At 29.7% G+C, this 23,546-nt stretch overlaps 1 protein-coding gene across 3 annotated transcripts in view; it reads left to right on the forward strand.

Moving 5' to 3' along the window:
* The first annotated feature begins 1,628 nt into the window (after positions 1–1,628).
* The window catches only part of LOC142327514 (myotubularin-related protein 10-A), a 123,591-nt gene continuing 101,673 nt past the window's right edge, over positions 1,629–23,546 (forward strand). For all 3 annotated transcript variants that reach the window (XM_075370644.1, XM_075370647.1, XM_075370656.1), the window contains exons 1-3: positions 1,629–1,828; positions 9,352–9,415; positions 21,219–21,355. In XM_075370644.1, the coding sequence (XP_075226759.1) occupies positions 1,769–1,828; positions 9,352–9,415; positions 21,219–21,355 (261 nt within the window). In that variant the 5' untranslated portion in view covers positions 1,629–1,768. The remainder of the gene's footprint in view (positions 1,829–9,351; positions 9,416–21,218; positions 21,356–23,546) is intronic.

The following is a 23,546-nucleotide window of genomic DNA, read 5'->3' on the forward strand; positions in this document are numbered from 1 at the left end:
TTGCTTCATGATACCACTATAGTGGAAACCAATATAATCGATCAAGAGGAACTCAAAAATCTTACCCAAGGCTGGTAAGTTCCATACATTGGTAACATCAGAAGATTTATGAATAGGAACTGCATAACTGGTCTTGAGTCTACTTGGGAAGACTTTGAGTTCTCAAAGTCTATTAAAAACTATTGTAAGTTGAGGTGCAAGTAGCTTACTGCACCGCTTGAGAACCAGTGGTGGTATTTCATCAGGTCCCATACCCATATATGGATCAAGGGAGGACAGTTTACATTGAACATCAGTTTTATCCAGCACACACCCATTGAGATTTAAAGAAGTTTGAAACAGGTAATGAGGAGTAGGAGCATTGTCTTGAGAAGACAATGCAGAAGAGAAATGGTTGGCAATTGTTGATTAACTTAATGATATGTCAATAAATATTTTTATCTAAAACATATTTATAAAGCAACCCTCTTTCTAAATGGTGGAATTGTGTTTTTAGATCTTTTCAAAGCTTTTTTCAAAAGTTAAAAAATGTTAGATCTAAGTCTAGTATTTATTTAGGTTCAGCAATTATCATATCTTACTGACCACATACATTTTTTTAAAAGTATTTTTAACCACTATAGGGGCAACTGGTAACTGCCTAAAAGACGTTGCCTTGTTTGGTACCAAGTGACGTGGCGTCAACTGCTCATCCTAGCCCAGGTTCCTTACAGAACACCCCACCGGGGTCCCTCCTGGAACATGAGAGCATGCGACCTCCAATTCTGGATGGCCGAGGTGCCCCTCCACAGGAGAGCTACCCTTCCCGCTCCTACCCAACTGGGGTCCGAGTATGCTCCTCACGCGTACCCCCCAAACCAGCGCCCCCGTCGCGCATACCTCGAGGGTCCTTATTGCATCATCGGAACGCTGTGACTCAGTCACTCTTGCGTGTAGCGGAACTGACCACAAACATTTTAGGGTTGATAAATTAAATTGTTTTGATTTATCAACCCAAATACTTTTGATAGATTTTTAATGTTTGATAACAACAAAAATACAGTTTTTGGTTCTGAAGGTTACCCCAACAATTTTCATTCAACGTTTACGTTAAACGGTTCAACATTTAACATGAATTGTGTAACTCTTTTATAGTTAAAAGGTTAATTGCTGATATCCGAAGATATTTCTAATTCTAATGTGGTGGTGCAGCTCAAAAGAGTAACTTTGTTAGCTGACCGTGTAATAACAACCAGTATTTAGAAGAGTAACGAAAACTTTTTTAAACTGTGCTAAGCATTACAGAAGCAATTATAATATAATATATATATATATATATATATATATATATATATATATATATCTTTTATATTAAATACAAACAATTATTACTTTCTGCATGTACTATATGAATCCAATAACTTTCCACTTATCTTAACTTAACTTTGTCTTTTATAAAGTAATAAAACAATCAATCTTTTTTTATTAACATTGGAAAAATTTATAAATTTCATATCATGAAAAAGTAGAGGTTTCTACTTTAACAAACGAGGAAAGATTTGACTTGGCAGAGTTAAGCTTTTTGCGAATAATTAACTCGATACTAGGGACTCTTTATTAAGATTGGTTCACAAAGTGAGTCGTGTAGACGTAGCGTATATTGGGGTGGTAGTTTCACATTAATTTAACTAGTTAAACTCATTGCAATGTTTATTATGGTATTTTTTTGTGATATTGTATATAAATAACATGTAATTATAGTTTATTATTTGCCACTGATTTTTTGTTAATGATGACTGACAAACGTCTTACTAACAGTTTTAAAAGCTATGTGGAATTCGGTGATGAGGTGAGTTGAGGTTACTTAGTCGAAATTTATATGTAGTTATCGTAATTCTTAATATTACGATGTGTTTACTTGGGTTAATAATATTAAATACAAAACACGTTAAAAAAAGGTTGTTCATCCTAATCTACAGGTCGGGGATTCTTTAGTTTTAAGTTAAATTGATAATTTGTGATTTTATTGCTATAACAGTAGTAAACCTGTTGCAACTGCATTATTTTTAACCACTAAGGTTTAAGTCGCCTGACTTAGTATTTATAATGATTTATATTGTATTTTAGAAAAAAAAATTAAATAGTGAATTTTTTACGATTGATTCTTAAGTTATTTTGAAATGAAATCTTGGTGTCATTGTGGTCTATGATTTTGTTTTTATGAGGTTGTATAGTTTTTTATAAAAGATTTTCATATAGTGAGTGTATGAGTTTTATATTGACTATTTACTGTAGGTTTATTTGGTCAGTATTTCTTGATGTTTGAATGTGTATATTCTTAAAATGACAGTGGGCGTATTAGTGTGTTCCAATATAGGAATGTTGGCTATACTAGGACTTTTATTTGTTAGAATTAAATGGTGAAATAAGAATTTAATTTTTCTGATTATGTTTTTCAAATAACACAATCAACAGATACTAATTTATTTTATCGGTGCCTGGGTTAATATATGTTAACACTAACAATGATTGTCTTTTATTTGATATAAATTAGCGATCTTGTTTTCTTTTGCAAAATTCCTAATTATTGTTGTGTAATAAAGCTGTATTCAAGTAGCTTGGAACTATTTTTTACTACTCGTTTTGCTAGATGGTCAAAACTAAGTGTATTAAAAGTAAAGTGGTGATTTACAGCATTAATGGTTTAGTTGTATATTATAGTGACAGCAACTTGTTTTCCTATTACAGTACAGGTAATTAAAATTTTTCATTCAATGTTCTGGAAGTCTCCAGATATCTAGTGTTTTTTTAATTAAAGGTCTTTTAACAGTTGCATCCTTTGCCTGTACAGTGAGTAAACATGTAGCTAAACTACATATAAACGTATGTTAATATAAACTTTTAATATAAAAAGCAAATTGGGTAATAATATACAATTATGGACTCAATGTCTGATTTTGATGCATTTTTATATATACCTTAATAAGGCCTCAATTATTTGTTACAATTGAAATATTTGTTGGAGACACCTTTCACTTGAGTTACATTCCTCATAAGCTACACAGTACACTGTCATCAAAAATTTTGAAATGGTTTGGATGCCCTTCCAGCCTATTAAATAACTCTGATACTGTTGAGGAATCTTGTTTACAATCTCCTCATAATTTGACCAGAGAACATTCTTCAGAGCTAATTGTTTCCTGTTTGACACTTCAGAAAATTATGAGTGATCATGGTTTAAACCCAAGTCTGCTAATATTAATGAGCTTTCCGACTAGGACATGGCTTTAAGGAAAACTTGTTGTATAGCTCATCTAAGGCATTTTGCTCATGTTTAATCATGGAAACCACGTTTCTTCTCTGGAGAGTTTCTATTATGTTAGTAGTGTAGACTTTGGAATGTACAATTTTCTTGTAAAGAAAATTCCCCCTTTTTTGAGGAATCACAGGCCATCCACATCATATAATGTGGGCATTGTTATCTGAAATGGATCTGATTTTTGAAGGAACTGTTAATGTGCTTGAAAATTATTTTATTCCTTAACCATGATTGATTTATACAGAATTAATGCCATTTTACAGCAATATGGAGCTCCAGTTCATTATACTTAGTCTTTTAAGGAACTTATTAAATAAATATTTTAAGAGTAGTGGATTGGTAGGGACTCTGAAGTATAGTGGCTGCCTAGAGGTCCAGATTCTAGACAATGTGTGACCATTCCTTTTGCGGCATAATCTAAGAAAAAACTGTCCATTTTCAATTAAGGAATGTTGAGGAGGAAAATGTTGATGAGGTCTGTTGTCTGAAACTAATTTTTACAACTTTGATCCTTCCATCATGGAAGAGTATGTCTAAACAAACTTTGCAACTGATAATACTGTCTGTAGACAGTGGAAGAGAATTATGTTCAAACAATTATATTTATTTCTTTATATGGAAAGGGCTTAGTATCCACTCCATACATTTCAGCTGGTTGTCTGTATTCACATTAAAAGGAGTAGGTGCTGTGCTGTTGTGTTTGAGTTCTTTATAAACAATAGTTTAGTTGAACTTAATTCAAAGCTGGTTGTTCTAAGAAACTAAAATTAAATTATGAATTTTATTTTTATGGTAGTACGTATTTGATCTGGCTTTTCAAGTTAAAATTGTGTTTGAAATAAAACTCTTTTTTTTTTCTTGCATGCCATATTACTTTGAGGTGAACACTTGAGTCCTTGATTGTTATGACTATGTTGACAAGTTCTATGATAAAATGCCTGATTCATCCTAATAAACAATGCATCTATTATCTTTATTGAAATCACAAATTATATGTAAATGTTAAATTCGGTTAAACATATTGTATTTCAATTACATGTTTTGTTTGCCATTAAAAATGTAATTCTTTCAATAGTTTGTAACTAGTTTAGTACCTTGAAAATTAAACTAAGTTTCATGTTTAAAAAAAATAAATCTTAGATGATTATAAACTGTCAGGATATTATTCATATTTACTTATTTCTGTATTAATAAAAATCATCCAATTTACTAACAGGTTTTTAGATTATTTTTGTACATACTGCTTTACCATGCTAAATAGTCACAACTGCTTTAAAGTTAAATTAAATGAGCTCATCTTGCACTTGAGAAGTTAATGTTTCACAATCAGTAGTGTATATGTTTTTGCTTAATTGGGTCCTAACAAGTACCTGTTTATTAGGTTTAAGGTGAAAATGGCTTAGAAGAGCTTTGCAACAAGTTTCAATTAAAGCCATGTCCTAGTCAGAAAACTCATTAATGCAAGCAGGTTTAAAGCTTTTAAACCATGATCTTTATTTCATTATTTTCTGAAGTGATGAACAGGAAATATTTAACTGAAGACTTTTTTCTTGTCAACTTAAGAGGAGATTGTAAACAGTATTAAGTACTAAGATTTAATCTATTTTAAACAGAATTAGGGTATTTAGTATTTTTAATTAGTTTTGAGTTTCTTTTTTTTTGCATAAATTGATAAACATTATTTACTGTTTTATGTACTTTACAATAAAGCCTTTTATTTTTAACTGTTTAAATTCCACTGTTACCAAAAATGTATAAAACCATCTCCAGATATTTTAACGGTGTTAAAAGCACATAAAGCTAACTATAGAAAATCTTAAGTTTATGTATATAAAATAGTGTAGAAATTAACAAGAACAGTCAGCTGAGGAGCTGCTCCATTTAATTTAATAATAATTCTGTTACAGAAATTCTAAATAATATTAAAAAATAATACAGAAATGGATAGGGGTATATTTTAGAAAGTCTAAACTTAACTATCTGGAAATTTTCTGTGAGTTAATGATTTGCTTAAATGAAGTCATTTGATTCTTTTGGGTAAACAAAATGAACATGAATCATTGCATGTTGATCAAAACAGTAGTGCAATATATCAGTAATACAGGTATTAATGTACAAGGACAAGCATTTAAAGTCAGTGCTTCATTTATGGTACCTATCTTTTTTTAATGATTCTGTAACAAGATGTAGAAGTAAAAGCGTATAATGTGGATAGAAAAGCGTATAATACAGAGGTAGAAGAACAATTGCTAACATTTACAGGAACCAAATAGCAACAGTAATAATTGAAGAACATAAGAAAGAAGCCATAATAAAAAAAGGGAGTCTAACAAGGATGTTCCCTATCCCCATTACTTTTTAGTCTTTACATAGAACTAGCAGTTAATGATGTTAAAGAACAATTTATATCTGGCGTAATAGTACAAAGTTAAAAGATAAAGATGCTACGATTTGTGATGTAGTAATTCTAGCTGAGAGTCAAAAAGATTTAGGAGAAACAATGAACAGCATGGATGAAGTCCTATGCAAGAACTACCGCATGAAAAACAAGAAAAAAATGAAAGTAGTGAAATGTAGTAGAAATAACGAAAATGGACCACTGAATGTAAAAATAGGAGAAATATTATGAAGGTTGAAGAATCTTGTTATTTGGGTAGTAGAATTACTAAAGATGGATGAAGCAGGAGCAATATAAAATGCCAAATAGTACAGGCAAAATGAGCCTTAATCAGAAATATAGTTTGTTTACATCAAAAATTAATTTAAATGACAGGAAAAGATTTTTGAAAGTATTTGTTTGGAGCGTAGCTTTATATGGAAGTGAAACTTGGAAGATCGGTGTACCTGAGAAGAAAAGATTAGAAGCTTTTGAAATGTGGTGCTACAGGAGAATGTTAAAAATCAGATGGGTGGATAAAGTGCCAAATGAAGATGTGTTGTAGCAAATTGATGAGAAAGAAGCATTGGGAAAAATATAGTTGAAAGAAAAGACAGACTTATAGGCCACATATTAAGGCATCCTGGAATAGTTGCTTTAGTATTGGAGGGACAAGTAGAAGGAAAACATTGTGCAGGCAGGCAACGTTTGGAATATATAAAACAAGTTGTTAGGGATGTAGGGTGTAGAGGGTATACTGAAATGAAACGATTAGCACTAGATAGGGATTCTTGGAGAGCTGCATCAAACCAATCAAATGACTGAAGACAAAAAAAAAATTTGTAAGTATAATATTATCAGCAAGTTTTACATATGGAAGATATAGTTTTAATAGTGGGTTAGTATTTAGTGTCAGTTGCAATGGTTGTATTTGCTGTGTTTCTATAAATGCAGCAAAAAAAAAGCTGCATTTATAGAAACACACACATACACAATTTATTGTGCAACAGGTTTGCTTCATCTGTAAATCTATGAACAAAGTTTTATCTATTGAACGTGCTTTGGACCTAGAGTTGGGTAAGTTTACTAAGGAAATGATAGTTGTGATACTAATAAAATTATTAAGATAAATTTCTGGTTTATACTGGTTATTCATAAGTCTGACATATATCTGACATGACCATTTTTTTTACTTACTACATTTACATCTCGCGAGTTTCTGCTTGATAGCAGTAAATAAAAAAAAAAGATGTTCTCTGTTGTGAAAAAACCTTGTCTGTTGTATTAGGTGCGTGATGATTTGAAACATGGTTTCAAAAAACTCCACCTGCTTAAAATAGTATCATGAAGAGTTATTAAACATTTCAGTATGAATGCTATCAGTCTATCACTCACTTCTGTGTTGGGGCATCTAGGGCCTAGAGGAAGCGACTTTCATATAAGCCAAAGTCATTTTTATGACTAATAGAGATGAAGCAGCACTTCATTTTCAGAAAAAGTTTGCTTCTTTTAGCTATTTGAACAACTTCACTTTTGACATTCTCATGATCCAATTCATTTAATTTTATATAGGAGTTATATTTTTTTTTTTGGATGTTTGATTTGCAACTTTTATTTTATTCTTTTCCAGATTTAGTGGTGTATATACAGTTGGTTGTGCATGTTTTGCTTTTATCTAGTTGAAACACATTGGTTTTTCTATGAAAGTAATATCTCATATTTTCTATTTGTTTATTATGGAGATGATTTTCCACGGTTTTCCTGTTTTTTTTTTATAGTAAGTGGTTGTTTTCTCAGTTGAACTTATGGATGAAGTTTGTTGAATTTAGACATTCGAGGTATTTGTTAGGTATATAATTCAAGTAATTCTGTTATTGTTCATTTAATTGGTGGATGTTAATTATTTATAAGGATCAGGATTGCATCCATATAAATTCTTTTTGTTAGGTTTGTGAATTTAGACATATTTTCAAACCCACCGGGTCTAGTGGTGAATGCGTCTGTAAATCAGCTGATTTGGAAGTTGAGAGTTCCAGCATTCAAGTCCTAGTAAAAAAAGTTACTTTTATACAGATTTGAATACTAGATCGTGGATACTGGTGTTCTTTGGTGGTTGGGTTTCAATTAACCACACATCTTGGGAATGGTCGAGCTAAGGCTGTACAAGACACTTCAGTTACTCTCATACATATCATCCTCATTCATCTTCTGAAATAATACCTGAATGGTAATTCCCAGAGGCTAAACTGGAAAAAGACATATTTTCAACTGTATGTTTGGTTGTCATGAAGTTCTTTATACATTTTTGTTTTTCTAAAGCTTGCATTTTTAAGTTTTCCTAAGCCAAAGTTTTCTTCCTTTTCAGTGAATTCTGCAGGTTCCATGACATTCCAATATAATTTTAAATCATCTACGTTAACAAATGGATCAGATTGTTGGTTTCCATTTTTTATTCATAAAACCATTACTATTTTTTATGATTAGAGTTTATAGAGGGTTCAAGAATAAAAAAAAATAGCAGACAATGTAAGGTATAACCTTAAAAAATCTCACGAATTCTTTCTATTTTCTTGGTGGTTATTTGTGTTGTTTTAAGTTATGTTGTGGTATTGCTCATTTTTTTTGTTGAGATTTATGTGTTTAATGTTAATTTTATATATTTGGATGATGTGTGTTTTCCTTAAGTGAGGGCTGTTGTCTCATGCTTCAATCTATGTAGTTTGAAAATGAATTACAACTTCAACTAGGATGTTATTTTCCTCACAGTGGATAGTCATAATTCAAAGCAAGTTTGAAACAACTGTTATTAATTTATTTATTGTGCTGAGACATGCAGTTGATCAAAATTTTACTGGGTTTTTAGTATTTCTTATTTGAGAATGGTGATTTCATCACAAAATTATTTATTTTTCTGGTTTATGCAGTACATTACAGATTTTTTTTTCAGTTTTGAGTGTGTTGTCAATTTTTTTGATTCAGGATTTGTGGATTTTATCTGAATATTTCCAAATGTGCTTTTTTGCTATTTTTTTTCTTTAAATATTTTTTTCTTCTCTTTCATGTTATATACTTAGGGAATTGTTGCAATTTTAGTTTCATTTTCTATTGTTTAAAGAATGTATTTCCATTGTGCTATACTGGGTTTGACCATATGTCTACAAACTTCTAATAAGTCCTTTATTTTCATGCTTTCTTCTATTTAATTCTTTCATGCTTTCTTCTATTGCATTTATTGTATCATTTGGCTTTTTGATATAGATAAAATATTTTGTTTTGTCTTACTTTGTTTTCATTTGTTGTTTGATGAATTGTGCGATGCATGTTTCAGGAATTTCCTCATTTTGACTTGATTTTATTTTTTAATTTATTGCAGTTGTTTTTTCTTTTAAATTTGAGAAGATATTGTATATCTTAATTTTTTTAAATTATCTGTTGTCAGGATTGGATTAGACGGGGTTGAGTCTACCACTACATTATATTATTAGTTTATAGTATTTTTTTTCCCCATTGTATTTTGTTATTGCTAAGCTCCAAAATACATTATGACTTGTACTTATTTTATTGTGCACTATTTTCTGATTTGTTATTGCTTATCTGATTTGTTCACTTGTTAAACATCTTTTATAGTTATAAAAATACATTTAAAAAATATTTTATCAAAACTTTTTGTTTTCAGGGTCTCAATAATACAAGCAATGATGAATCTTTTACAGATCAGTTAAGCACCAGAACTTTGCAAGGTACTCAATTTTTGCTATTGTTCAATGGTTTTATCTACATACTCACTTTAATATTATCTTGTATTCATGGTAACATGTTTTTGTTCATAGAGGAATATTTAGAAATTAATGGTTTATCATGTATGAATGTAAGGCTGCATATATATTTTTTGCTAAATGAATTTTATAGATATATCTCAGTGTGGAGAAATAGGTGAATAAATGATAGGTTAAAAATATAATAACCAACCAGCGGTTTAGAAGTCAGCATGTCGACCACTCTCCCAATTACAGCTAGCCAGGTGGTGTAAAAAATTGCTATTAGCCAAATGGTTAACATCTAATTAGAATTATCCAGCCTGATATGGCAATTCTTCCCTTATATTTGAATTTTGGAGAAAATATAAACTTAATTAGTCAAATTCTTTACATTTCTTTACAAATTCTTTACAATTCATTCTTTACAATTCTTTACATTAGGTACTGGTCTTGCATAGTGGTTGTAGAAGCAACACCATATCTGAGTGTCAGTTTTAAATAAATTCAACAATTTATTTAAAATTGAAAATAGAAATCTTCAAATTATTGAATTAAAAATTGAATAGAATAGTAGTTGGTAAATTATTGTTTTAATTTAACTATTACTTTTTGTATGTTTTTATTTTTCTTTAAATGAATCTTAATACCTACTATAAACATTAATATCCAAATAATTTATTTATAATTTGATGAAACTTCTTTGTTGGTACTCAGAATGTGAAAATATTACTGAATTCATAAGTGATACTTTTGCAAAAGTACAAATTGTGAAGGATATCTAAATTAAAGACCACTGGGAAATTTCCTTAAGGTTGGTGAACCTGTGTCATTCATGGCCACTCTAGTAAAGTAATTTAATTTAACAATTTTACACATTGTTGTCTGTAAGTTGCCGTGTTGTAGTATCTTTGATTACCTGTAAGTTGTTACGTTATAAAATGAGTAGGAAAACTGATGTTGCTGCTGACTGAAATACATGGAGTCATACATTTTTTAAACATTATGAAATGGAGTAAATGTTTTTCAAAACATTAAGCCGGCCGAAATTCATAGGCGGTTGGTTGTTGTACAATGACAATGTAAAGTATTGTCACTGTACAACATTGTCACTGTACAATGTAATGATTGAAAGAAATGTCCAAAAAAGGTGTAGAAATTAATGTGCATGATGAAGAATGTTCAGGGAGGTCCTCGATGATCACAGAGGATTTGTTGAAACGCGTTGATGATGAAATCAGAAAAGATCATCGCTCAACAATTTCCGACCTGGCCCTTCTTTTTCCTGATGTTTCAAGAGCTGTTATTGGTCACATTGTTCATGACCATTTAGGCTTCAGAAAGGTTTGTGCATGTTGGGTGCTGCCACATCTTAACGGAACGTCACCAAAAAATCCGAATGGGATCTGCTTTGGATTTTTTGATGTGCTACACTGAAAAAGGTGATGAGTTCCTTAATTCAATTGTTACTGGCGATGAAGCATGGATTTTGTATTACATGCCAGAAAGAAAATGGCGGTCAAGTGAATGGCGTCATCCTCAGTCACCAACCAGACCAATGAAGGTCAGGTCACAACCATTTGGATGCAAACTTATGGCCACAGTCTTTTGGGATCAGTTTGGCATCCTGCTGATTGATTTCATGCCATGTCGAATGCTATAAATGTAGAAACCTACTATGAAACTCTACATAAGTTATGGCGCGCCATTCAAAATTAGCGACATCGGGGCTGACCAACTGTGTCATCCTGCTGCATGGTAATGCACATCCACATTTTACAGTCCGACACGTGATTTACTAAGAACATTTGGATAGGAAATTTATGATCACCCACCATATAGTCTGGACTTAGCTCTTTCTGATTACCATTTGTTTGGAAAATTGAAAGAATTTTTGAGTGGTAAGTAATTCTTGGGTGATGATGAATTAAAAACGCTGTTAATCAGTGGCTAAATGGACTGGTGGCAGAAGAATATGACAAGGGTATATTAAAGCTGGTGTATCATTACGATAAATATCTTAATTCATGTGGTGATTATATAGAGAAGTAGTTTAAGGTATATAGTTTAAGAGAAATAAAGAATTATGTATTAAGTTTTCAAAATAAATTTTTTTACAATGAAACTGTCTTTACTTTACCTCTCATAGTTTACAGTTTTCAAATGCCAGCCATATAATCACAATACATTATTGTACTGAAGCGATCTTTTTAAATAATGTAGATTTTATGTTGGTAGAGAAATATTCTTCAAATTTTTGATATGACATAACTTTAGAACCAAAATAATTTTTGTGTTTTCAAAATTAGGTTTATTCATTATTGAGGCTGTTACAAGTGATTAAAAAAACAAAAAAAAAATCATTACTGGTGAATCAGTTGATTGGGTCTTTTGTTATTCGTGTTTAATGTCCAGAATCATTTTCTAGTCAATTCAAGAATTTACTTTCAGATTCTGCATTATTTGAATAAATAAAAAACAAATTGACATGATCATCGTAGTAGAAATATTCAATAATATACTTTGTATTCACGTGATCAGCCAGTTAATTTAAAAAAGTACATGATGTGTTTACTGATAAATATCAAAATACTGATAAATAATCAGTATTAAAATAGATAAATTTTAATACGAATTAAAAAATTGTAAAAGAAATTTGAAATTCTGCATGAATGTGATGGTACACTATTTTTTAAGGATGAATCAGGTTTTTTATTGTTATTATTTTTTTATTTTTGTTATTGTGTTCTAAAAATATTAATTAGATTAGTCAAATTAACAAAATATCTGCAATGTATCAATTAAATGTTAACTGCTTTTGTCAATTGCTTTATAAGTAGCTTTTGATAAGAAAGTAGCTAGTTTGATGTGGCAGTACACAAAACTCACTGTAGAGGATATCACAAACAGCAATTGTAGGGAAGTTTTTTCTTCATTAATAAAATTAAATTTTCAGCACTGACATAAATAAGAATTTGATTTTTCAGTTTTAAAGACAGAATGCCTTTTTAGACAGAAATAATAGGTCTACAAAACAAACATAGGAATCTATTGAACACTCATCACATACTAGGCTAGGTCATGTTTGCTGGATTCTCCAACTTTTACATTCAGGTGGCATTACCTCACCTGATGTTCAAACCTGCATCCTATTCCAACCTACTTCTATCACACCAAGTAACAGCGAAACTCAATTATTATTGGTAAAGGAAAGAAAATTTTCAGATTATTAGATTTTGTTAAATTTATTATTTTAGCAGCCAAGTCAATCAGATTATATGTTAATGCTTTTAATTGTAAGAAGTGTATCAATTATAAAATTGATCCGCTGCAAATGAAGTCCTGTTTTAAAGATGTAGAAGTTCTGTATTAACTGAGCACTGCTTGGCCAAAATTAATGTTTAATTCATAATTGTTTGTTTTGTCCTTTGTTTACTTCACTTTATGGGAGGAGTGGTTTAAATTTTGTGGTTGTGTTCTTGTAAAGAATAAAATCTCTTTTAAAAAACAGACAATATAATTAAATGATCTAAGGAATAAGTATTAGCTTGTATGTTTATTGAATTTAAAAAAAGAAAGAAGGTTAAAACCTACCCTTAAAGCTGTTCATTATTTATCAGAAATCATTGCTTTAATCCTTCTAGAAGGTAAGAAATTGCTACTGTACTATCTTAAATGAAATTCACACTAAATAAATACTTCTGTATATGATTAAAGATTGTTAGACTTCACTCTTGTTAATTTTGATTTTAGATCTAGTACTAGATACTGTTAAAATTTTGGTTGTTTCATTGCATTGTTTTTAAGTAATAACTTGAAAAGAGGGATGAACACTATTAAATATCATTATAAAACTAAATGGTGTTCATTAACTGGATACTTAAATATAAAACAATAGGTTCAGTTAGTAGTAAGCTTCTCATGTTTTTATAACAATTCTTGATTAGTTCATGTGATCGAAATAAAATATGTTCTGCAATATTAGAAATACAGTAAATTTCATTTATAGTGACCTCCAACTGACAACTGAACTGACAATTTTAGGTCATTTTAACTGATAGTTCCTCCAAGGAACTGACAATTTTAGGTCATTTTAACCGATAGTTACAATAACTGATGTTTAGGTTGCTTAGTGGTACTACTTCAATATGCATCTACAAGGGTATTGTAATACAGTTAAATAATAATAATAATTTATTTCTGTTATAAAATAATATAAAAAAACAAAAATATGCAATAATAAATACAAATATGGTAGAAGATAGAGAAAAATTGTAAAAATACTTTTTCTGCAAAAAGATGGTTATTTTGCTTTGTTTCGAACATTTTGTGTTGTAATAAAGTTTTTGAAGGTTCTTTTCTAAATCAAAACAAACATTTTGTTTCTTCATTAGCAATTTCTGTAAAATTGAGAAACCAGCAAACTGTTTTCATTGCCACTAAAACTTCTGGAAGATTTGGTGGGTTGATATATTCATCATTGTTGCTATCGTTACCTTTATCTTTGTTGTCATTGTCTATGTCCCCATCTATTTCTGCTAGTACTGAAGCCACTACATTATCATTTGTTACTCATGTATAACTTAATCAACTTATGAATTTCTAAATCTTTGACAATCTCTTGATAATCTTCAAACAATGCATTTGACAACAATTGATTTTGCAGACTATTGTCCCATTCAGCTAGAGATTCTTCTTCACATGCGACGTCAGTTACTTTGCCAGCCTGTGGTAAAAATTTTGCATGACGAAAGCAATTTTTTACAATCGGCAGAGAAATCTCATTCCATGATCTTTCCAAGATAATTAATTGTAGCATCCAGAATAGTTATTTTGTGTTTACTTTTTTGATCTAAATCCTGTATCATTTGCAAAATAGGTTTTTTTTATAGTGGACTTTTACCGACTTGATCACGCCTTGATCTAAGAGCTGTAAGACTGCTCTTGTTTTCGGTGGTAAGAACACTAAGTTTATACACGAAAGGTTTTCAGCATGTGGATGAGCCAGGCCAGACAGCTATCAATGAGCAACAGTATTTTGTCATTTTCAATCTTTAATTCATGGTTCCATTTTCTTAACCAAGACGTAAAGATATCACTTGTCATCCAAGCTTTCTTGTTACTTATGTACATAACAGAAAGCGATTTCAAATGTTTAAAACATCACTGGGTTTAGCACTTTCCCTATAACAATAAATTTTTTTTTGTCAGTTCTAGTCATATTTGTGGCAATTAGTACTGTTAGTCTCTTTCTTTTGATAATTTCCCCCTGAACACATTTTGCCTTTAAATCGAAGGGTTCTTTCTGGCATCAGTTTAAAAAAAAGACTGGTTTCATCAGCATTATAGATTTTTTCCAAATAGCCCTCTTTTAATTTTGGCCAAATGGTTTCTAGCCTTTTTTCTGACACATTGGTTGGAGCTGCTGCGGCCTTACCGCTTATTCTCCCCAACACGATATGATGCTAATGGAACCATTGTATCCAAGCTAAAGTTATTTTGCATGGTTTACCAAATTGTTCAGAAAAATCGTTAGCCTTAATTTGTAATATAGAGTTGCTGATAGGGATATCTAGTGATATCCCTATCATGGTTTAAACAGTGCTTGGTCTACATCATTATGTTGACTAGGCCATTATTTTTTTGATTTCATAGAATCTGTTTCAAAATTTTTCTTAATTTTTTCTTGGTTCTTCCACATCACTGGTTTTGTCAAATGATCTATATCAAATTCTTCAGCAATGTCCTTATTAGTTTCATTATTCTCTAACCACCAGATAATGTGCACCTTTTCTTTTATCATGAATGTCTATTATAATTAAATCACTATTAAATGAATTACACAGGATATGTAAAATAAAATACTGTACCTGCATGATATGATATGCTCACAACAAAAGATTAATAACAACTGAATGTGGCTGCTTCAGTTTACAATAACTTGGTACAGGAAGAAGATAAGAAAAACAAGAACTGTAGTACATGCAGCTAAAAAAGGAAAAGGTTACTCATTTTAACTATGAAAATATTTCTGTAGCTACAATGTAGATATAGTATGTTACTGACGAGTCACTTCCATCTGTCATTATAAGTGATAAAATGTTGCATTGCAGTAGAAAAAAAAGTCGTCATAACTGATACGTCACTACAACCGATGTAATTATAAACAATATACGTACTGTATTTATGTATTGACTGCATCCAAACCAACAAGGAGTCAAGCTATATCTAGCTAGTCAAGCTATATATAGGGTCACTATATCCAATGTCACTATAAATTATACTTACTGTATTTATAAATAGATTTTTCAAAAGGTAAAATTTCCAATGCTGTTTCATATTCATTTTTTAATATTAAATTAGTCATTTTTCCAACTCACTTAACTCTCAGCAGAGTTATTGTGGGTAGACGATCGAGTTGGATACTTTAACACCTTGTTCAGTTTATCGTATTCAATTTGATTTGTATTGTAAGAAATTTTTTTTCTCATTCCCAATTCAAAGAAAACCATCTTTAGATCATTTTCCATAGAAGAGATAGCCCTTAACTAGTTTCCCTTATAATACAATTCTTTATCATTCAGCAAAAGAAACCAGCTGACCTTTAAATCTAACACCACACAAGTCATTAATAATGAATAATTCTTTATTTAGAACAATAATGTGTCCAAAACAGACTCTGCTGAACTCCATGCCTAATATTACATGTTGAACTCATGCATTCTTCATTGATCCTAACATTCTGTATTAATTTTTTTTAAGTAAGTATGAATCAGATTACCACAATTCCTCTTACACCTAATTGATTCATTTTGTAAAGCAATATGTTATGGTGAACTATGTAAAAAACATTTTTGGAGCTCTAGAATGTTGCTTCTTTCATGATTAACACTCAAAATGATTTTAAAAAAAATTTTTACAATAGGATCTTCTTAAAGGTTACATCCTAAAGGATTATTAGGATATAGCCTTAACTAATTAATACTATAGAGGCTATATCCTCTGTTTAAGGATATATTTCTGTATCTTCTATTAAAGGAAAAAAAGTACTAAATCCTTTAAAAAAACCCCAAACTCATCACTTCACAGTTTTTTTCCATTTGAAAAATGTTATAAATTTGACCTTGAAGGTAGGCTCTACTACAGCTTGTTATTGCATACTTGGAAGAGGTCCGTTTCCACAGATGGAACAAAGATTTGTTATTTGCTATTTTTATTTGTTTCATGCTACTTAATCATAATAAAACTTGTATACTAAAGACAATTATTCTGAAAATTTTAATCTTTTCTGCAGGTTTAATGAATAATATATTTTCTATTTATTTTGTTGGTAGAAAAATTCAAATCCCCAGTGACAGTTGAGTGTTCCCCTATCAATTTCCTTAATCTAGAAAATACTTGTTAAATCCATTCATTATTTCTTTATCAGACTCATACATTTTATCATCCATACCTACTATTTCATTAATCTTGGAACTGATTGCAGAGTTTCCAATCCATTTTGTACAATTTTGTATTGGTTTTATAAAAAAAAAAAAAAAACAAATTACAGTAATTTTATTCTTTGTCATAGTTTAACTATTACTATATCTAATATAGAACTTTTAATTATGTAGAAGCCTTTTTATTGTAATGTGTTTCATTTTCTAATCCTATTTACAAAAATGTTTTCTATCTGTGGCTTAAATTTTATATAATTCCAACGTTACATTTTGTATTTAATTATTTAGATTAGTAATAAGGTATTGAAAAGCTACATTAACTTCTTCAGTATTGTACAATTTACCTCAGTCATCAGTACCTGCATTATTTTTGTAATTAATTTTAGTTAGATTATCTACATTATAATTGTGGTAATATGAATATTACAGATCATTGGAGTACAAAATACATAAACAGTAATCAGTTAAATCTGTATCAATGGTGGGATCAGGGTATTTAACGCTTTTTGTACTTTTAATTAAAAATTTTAATATAGTCAGAACACAGTTTAAGACAATTGTAATGTATGTAAAGATAATATTGTCAGCTTGTCATCTTAAATCTACATTATCTGTATTTTGTTATTAACTGATATTCATTATTAAATCGCTATCAAAGCTCAATCAGATTTTGCAAGACCGTAATTTTTGGTGTATTCTGAGTAGACTTCATGTCAGTATAGTGCTACAATCAAAAGTATGCAGTGGTGCAATCTTATCCTTATTTACAAATACCATTATCCCACCCAGCCTTCAGTACTGATTACAGCTAATATAGAAATATTTTATAAGAAAATTTACTTAAAATCATAGTGTCTGAAATCTGGATTTATAAAAATTATTACTAGTCAATTTGTAATTTATTTAATGTTTTTCCTTTTCTTTTTGATGAATTAACAAAATATCTTCTTTTTCACTACCATTTAAACACCTTTAATTATGAATACAAAAAAAAACAGTTACTGTAATCTTTACAAAATAATGTAAATATTCTTCACTAAATTTTGTTTCAAGCTTTTGATATCTTTTATATTCGTTAAAATAAGTCAAAGGAGGCTCCTCAATCTTGCCTTTTTAGATTTTATTTCTGCTTTCCATTTTTGCTACTCAATGATTTAAACCCCATTTCTTGCTTGGCCTTCCTCGCCACTTGGTAAACAGTTCTCCCAGGACATAGTAAATAATAGGTTTATTAGTTAATAGATATGTTTATCACATGGCATATTCATGCAGCAAGTAGCGAAATATCTTTTAAAACACATCTTCTCTTCATTATGTCTACCTTGAGGCTGAGAAATTGAATTACATTTATCTTGTATCCTGGTTCTTTTTAAGGTAAAAGTACACATCTACCATTTATTTTTTAACTTCACAGCCAGTGCCTACAGATTGGCACAGGGTTTTTCTCCAGATCCTCATTCATCACTTTCTTAATGCAAGTATTACAAGATAACATATTGTAGAGACACTTAACATTCCCCAATAGAAAAAACTTTATGTTGAATTTAATATAACTAATAAATTACTAACAAATACAAAATAAACTAATTTATTCATTTAATTTTATGGAATTCACAAATATTCTAGTTATTTGAAATCCTCTTTATAACACTTTTATTTGATATAGTATCCCTTTTATGATTTCTAAAATGATTTTGGTTGTTTACTCTATCCATCAATTCTATTTTTGTTATATACTTAGTGACACAAAAAATTGAGTTTAAGTTACAAAACAGCTGCTGAGCTGTTCTTTAGTGCTATAAAGGACTGGAAATAATCCTGTGATAAAAGTATCCAAGCAAAAAAATGAAAGAAGTTATGATCTCAGGATTTGCTTTCAGTATGCTGTTTTCAGAATATCACTGAAACACAGGTATTCAGATACATTTTTATATTCGAAACCTTGTACTATGTGATCTAATTATGTTTCCGTGTTAGATACTTAACCTTAAATGAATTTTATGAAGAATAAGTATAGATGTAAAAATACTGTTAGTAGATTTTTTTTATATCTAATTGTGTGAAACTATGCCTTATGGATGCGTAGCCTAGCTAGGTAAAGCTACTATCATAAGAATGTTTCCATTGATAGACAGAGGATCATTATTATGTTGGTTAGCTGAGATAAGTGGTAATCTAAGTAGCTAGTTGCAAATGATGATGCTAAGGGAATCTATTTTGAGATTAGAACTTGGCAAAAGTCTTAAAAATTTATACAGAAATAAGGTGATAGGGATAGATATCTAATATCATTTTTCAGAATTATTTACATGGAGTGTAGAGACTATATAGTCTTAGATTATTTTGTGAAGTATGAGACTTGAGCAGTCTCAGATTTAATGAAAAAAAGGTGATAAAACACCTTTTGATAAAAAAAAAGGAGCAAGAGCTGAGAAGATTAGGAATTTGCTTTCTATCATTCTTAAACCTTATGTTTTGAAAATACTGACTGGGATAGTTTAAAAGTAAATAGAAGGTGCAGTAGAAGGGTTTTGATGAAGATTAGTTATATTTTAAAAATAGCATGGGTGTATAGGAGGTCATTCTGGCTCTCAGTGGGTTCATAAAAGGCAGGTTTAAGAATAAGTACATAACCTTCATTGCACTTGTAGATCTGAAGAAGTATCTGGTAATACAGAATTGAAGAAAATATTAAAAAGACATTGAACTGAAGTATAGGAAAGACTATGTGTAATGAAAGTGACGGGAGTAAAAGATGAAGAAAGACAAGCTTCAACTCAGAAACAATTGAGATACGAATGTAGTTTGTCCCCATTACTTTTTAGCTTGTATAAAGAAATAGTGGTAAAGGAATTGAAGAGGTTAATTTTAGAGTGGAGTAATAATCCAGAGATAAGAAGAATTAACATTTTTTGTTGGTAGAAACAAAAAAATTATTTAGAAAAAATTCTGATTTGCCAGAATAAATAAAATAATAAGTAAGAGTGAAGCAGAGGTAATGAAAAGTAAGATGAAAGGTAATGAGAAAATTCTGGCTCTCGCTGAGAGCCAGAATTACTAAATGGGAGAGGTATTATTTACTAGAAGTTGCTGAATTTTGTTATTTAGGTAGTAAAATTACAAAGAGTGATAAAGTAAAGATCAGAAGAAGGCTGGCACAAGCTAGGGAGCTTTTATGCTGAAACGTCTGCTAGTATTATGGATTTTAGTGAAATATGGGCAGTAGGAGAAATAGAAGTAAAATGAATGGAGATTTTTGAAATCTGGTGTTACAGGAGAGTATTGAAAATTAGGTAGTTTAATATGAAATTAAGACAAAAAGTATGACAATTTATGGATGAATTTCCAGACATTAATCAATTTAGATGTTCAGTACAGTAAGAAAACTATAAATAATATATACTGTACATATATTTACATTATTATAACTAATGAATAACAAACAACTAATTTATTTTTTTTATATGTAAATTAAATTAATTTTAATTCAAGTATTACTATTCAGTTATCTAATTAGAGTAGCAATAAAGTATAAAAATCCTATTGAATAGTATTATATTTGGGTAACATTTATTATTTGTATATAATGATTAAATTGAAATTATTTACATTAATTTTAATGGTAGTCCTGAATTTCTTGCTATATTAACTTATTACACTAGACTCATTGTATACTAATGTAACATACTCATTGTATGTTCTAATGTAAAACTTTTGAAAAAACAATCTGACAGTAAAGATATAATTCTTTTTTCCTTTTTTTAAGTTTATTAATTGCAGTTGAATTTTTGTACTGCAATTGACTTATTATTTTTGATTGTTATTATTTTTTATTGACTTCAATTGAAGGAGGAAACTTGGAATTTGAAATTAAATAAAAAAAAAAAAATGTTTACATAGACAGTTTCAAGATAATTTTATATATTCTTTATTTTTGGTGTCATGATTGCTATTTTTCATTATATGAATTAATGAATTTAGTTTTTAAAGATTAGTGAACCTGAAATTGTTAAATTTTTTATCTTTTCCCATTTTTATTTGGTTGTTATTAAATTGGACATTTTTAAAATAAAGTGCCAAAAACTGTCACTTTCTGTGGTAGTTATAATTTACTTATGGTTTTAAAAAAATTATACTCTGTGTTTTATGTGGAAATAATAGTAGATTACGGTAATTTTTCCATTTTGATGGCACAACCATTTTTTAGTAAGATATAGTAAGCAGTTTACACAAGTATCATTGCACGATATAAAATTACATGGTTTCTTTTGATAAAAGCAAAAAAATTATTTAAAAGCAGAAATTAAATAAAAGCAGTAAAGATTGAAGAATGTAATTTGTTCCAGGTGAGATGGTTATAGCAGAAGCACAGAATGTACTGATGTTTGCTCCTGTAAGTGAAAACAAACAAGGGAAGTCTGGTATACTGACTGTTACCAACTTTAAATTGTCATTTGTTACTACTGATGAAAGGCCTAGAGATGTAATTATATTTAATTATTTAATTTTAATTTCAATTTCTAGTTAAGGTAATACAAAATTTAATGTTCTGAGGAAAGAATTAAAGCAAAGCTTTTTCAGGTGTCCTTATTTTCTTGAGTTATATACTAATAAATTTTAACAAATCAGTCTCTACAGTGGAGAATGGTAAATTCTGCATTGATTTGTCCACTGATTATCCACTACTGAATTTATCAAGATTATTGGATTATGATTTAAATACATTTTCCTGGAAATTGGTTTATTGTTGTGGCTCTAACAAAAAATGTATCATTTACAATAGCTGTTAACTACGCTGGAAGTTTTACTGCACACTGACATTTACTAATAGTTAACAGTGATAGCAGTTGTGTATTTAATTTTTAAAAAAAATCTTATTCTGTATGAAATTGATTGATCTGCCTAAATAAATTTCAAATTTAATTTAATTTTTAAATTGTGGTTAATGAACGAAACATATTTGAGTTTACTACATTCTTTTAAGGATTTTGCTTAAGCAAATGAGGGATGGGGGCATCCATAAGCAGCTATAAGAGAACAAGAAAGAGGAACAAAACAGTGAAAGTGTAAAAAGAATTTCCTTCATCCTTCAATTTTTTATTGAGGAAAACTGGTTTGGGGCATCATAGTCAGCCAGTCTGGGTTGGAGTGTTATTGTAGTACAAAAGCTAAGAATTATTTACCAACAGTTGTGGTTGTTTTCTTTGGATTGTCTCATGTAAATGGCATAAAACTGCTAAGTATATCTATTAGCACATATGTTGGCGCAGGGACTGAAAGCCTATGTATTAGCATTTTGCATTCATTGGCCTCTGTTAGAAGCAAAATAAAAACATTGTCATTTTCTATATGTCTTTTGTGATATGGTAACATATAAAAAACAGATTTCATAAACTTGGTATAGTGTATATAATTGTTAAGTTTTATTTTAAATTGTATATTAATGTGATCTAGGTGTACTTCCTGTTGTATAGCAACTAATAATAGTAGAATCACTCATGACTAATGTGCTATTTATGAATTTTTATAAACACAATATGCAACTCTAATAATTTCATTTACTTATTTTTAATCTACTCCAATCATTGCCCTGTAAAGAATCATATTTCATACATTGCTTCTAATTATGTTCTAGAAGTAGCTATTATAGAAACATTTATTGCGGTGTATATTTTACTTTTAATGAACTGAATAGTTGTTAGTGATTTATTTTTACTATTTGTTGTGTTGTTTTCATTTAAGGTTTTGTTGTAAATTCAGTTATTTAAATTTTTAATATTTCAATACCGTTATTTTCTTTTAAAATGCCCAAGTTAGGAGAAAAAGGTACAGTAGTTCATAGTCAGCTGAGGGAAATTGTATTTCCCTCACCTGACTATTGCGTTATCTTTTTACAAAACAACTGGAATAGTGAGGAAAACTGAAGTGCTGAATACAGATGTTCAAGCGACAAAAGTATCAAAATGAACTGTCCAAAGAATTATAGCTGAAGGGAGTGATCTTTAAGGAGAGTATTATGTAAAATGGAATTTTGGTGGAAAAACAAGAAGACAATCAAAATATTAATTGGTATACTAAACTAGTTTCAATTAAATAGCATCATATGTATTTTTGGTTATAAATATAATCAGTAATAAACTGACAATTCTTTCAGTCAGCCTAGTTTCACAAAGTTATTCTGCCAAATGTTTGCTGAATGCTAGTATTTTTTTGTGCCAACTTACGTATTGATATTTTTAATGGTGTTTATTGACCATACAACCTTGTAGTAAGAATTCATAGTGGATGATGCCATTGTAATACAACCTTAACATTTGATCGAACATTTGGTTTGATTTTTTTCAGTCTTGGTTCTCCTAGCAGGTTCTATTGGGATGATTGGAACTTTGCTTTAATATTATAACTGTACGCCTATTTCATCACCTGTTACGGACATGTTTAATTTTGAGTCATTAGTGATGTCGGCTAACAGTTGATATATAATTTTGCTTTAGTTAAAATTCAACAGTTTTGGAAGAACTTTTGCTGCTACTCATTTTGTACCCAAAATGTCTGTCAAAAGTTTTTTACGTGAACCATAAGAAATTCTCACCTCTATAGTAGCATCTTCTCTAATAGTGATTTTGATGATTATTAATCACAATGTCCTTTATGTTGTCAGTATTTGTTTAGGT

Source organism: Lycorma delicatula, chromosome 1 (genome assembly GCF_047948215.1).
Source record: "Lycorma delicatula isolate Av1 chromosome 1, ASM4794821v1, whole genome shotgun sequence".
Taxonomy (NCBI): domain Eukaryota; kingdom Metazoa; phylum Arthropoda; class Insecta; order Hemiptera; family Fulgoridae; genus Lycorma; species Lycorma delicatula.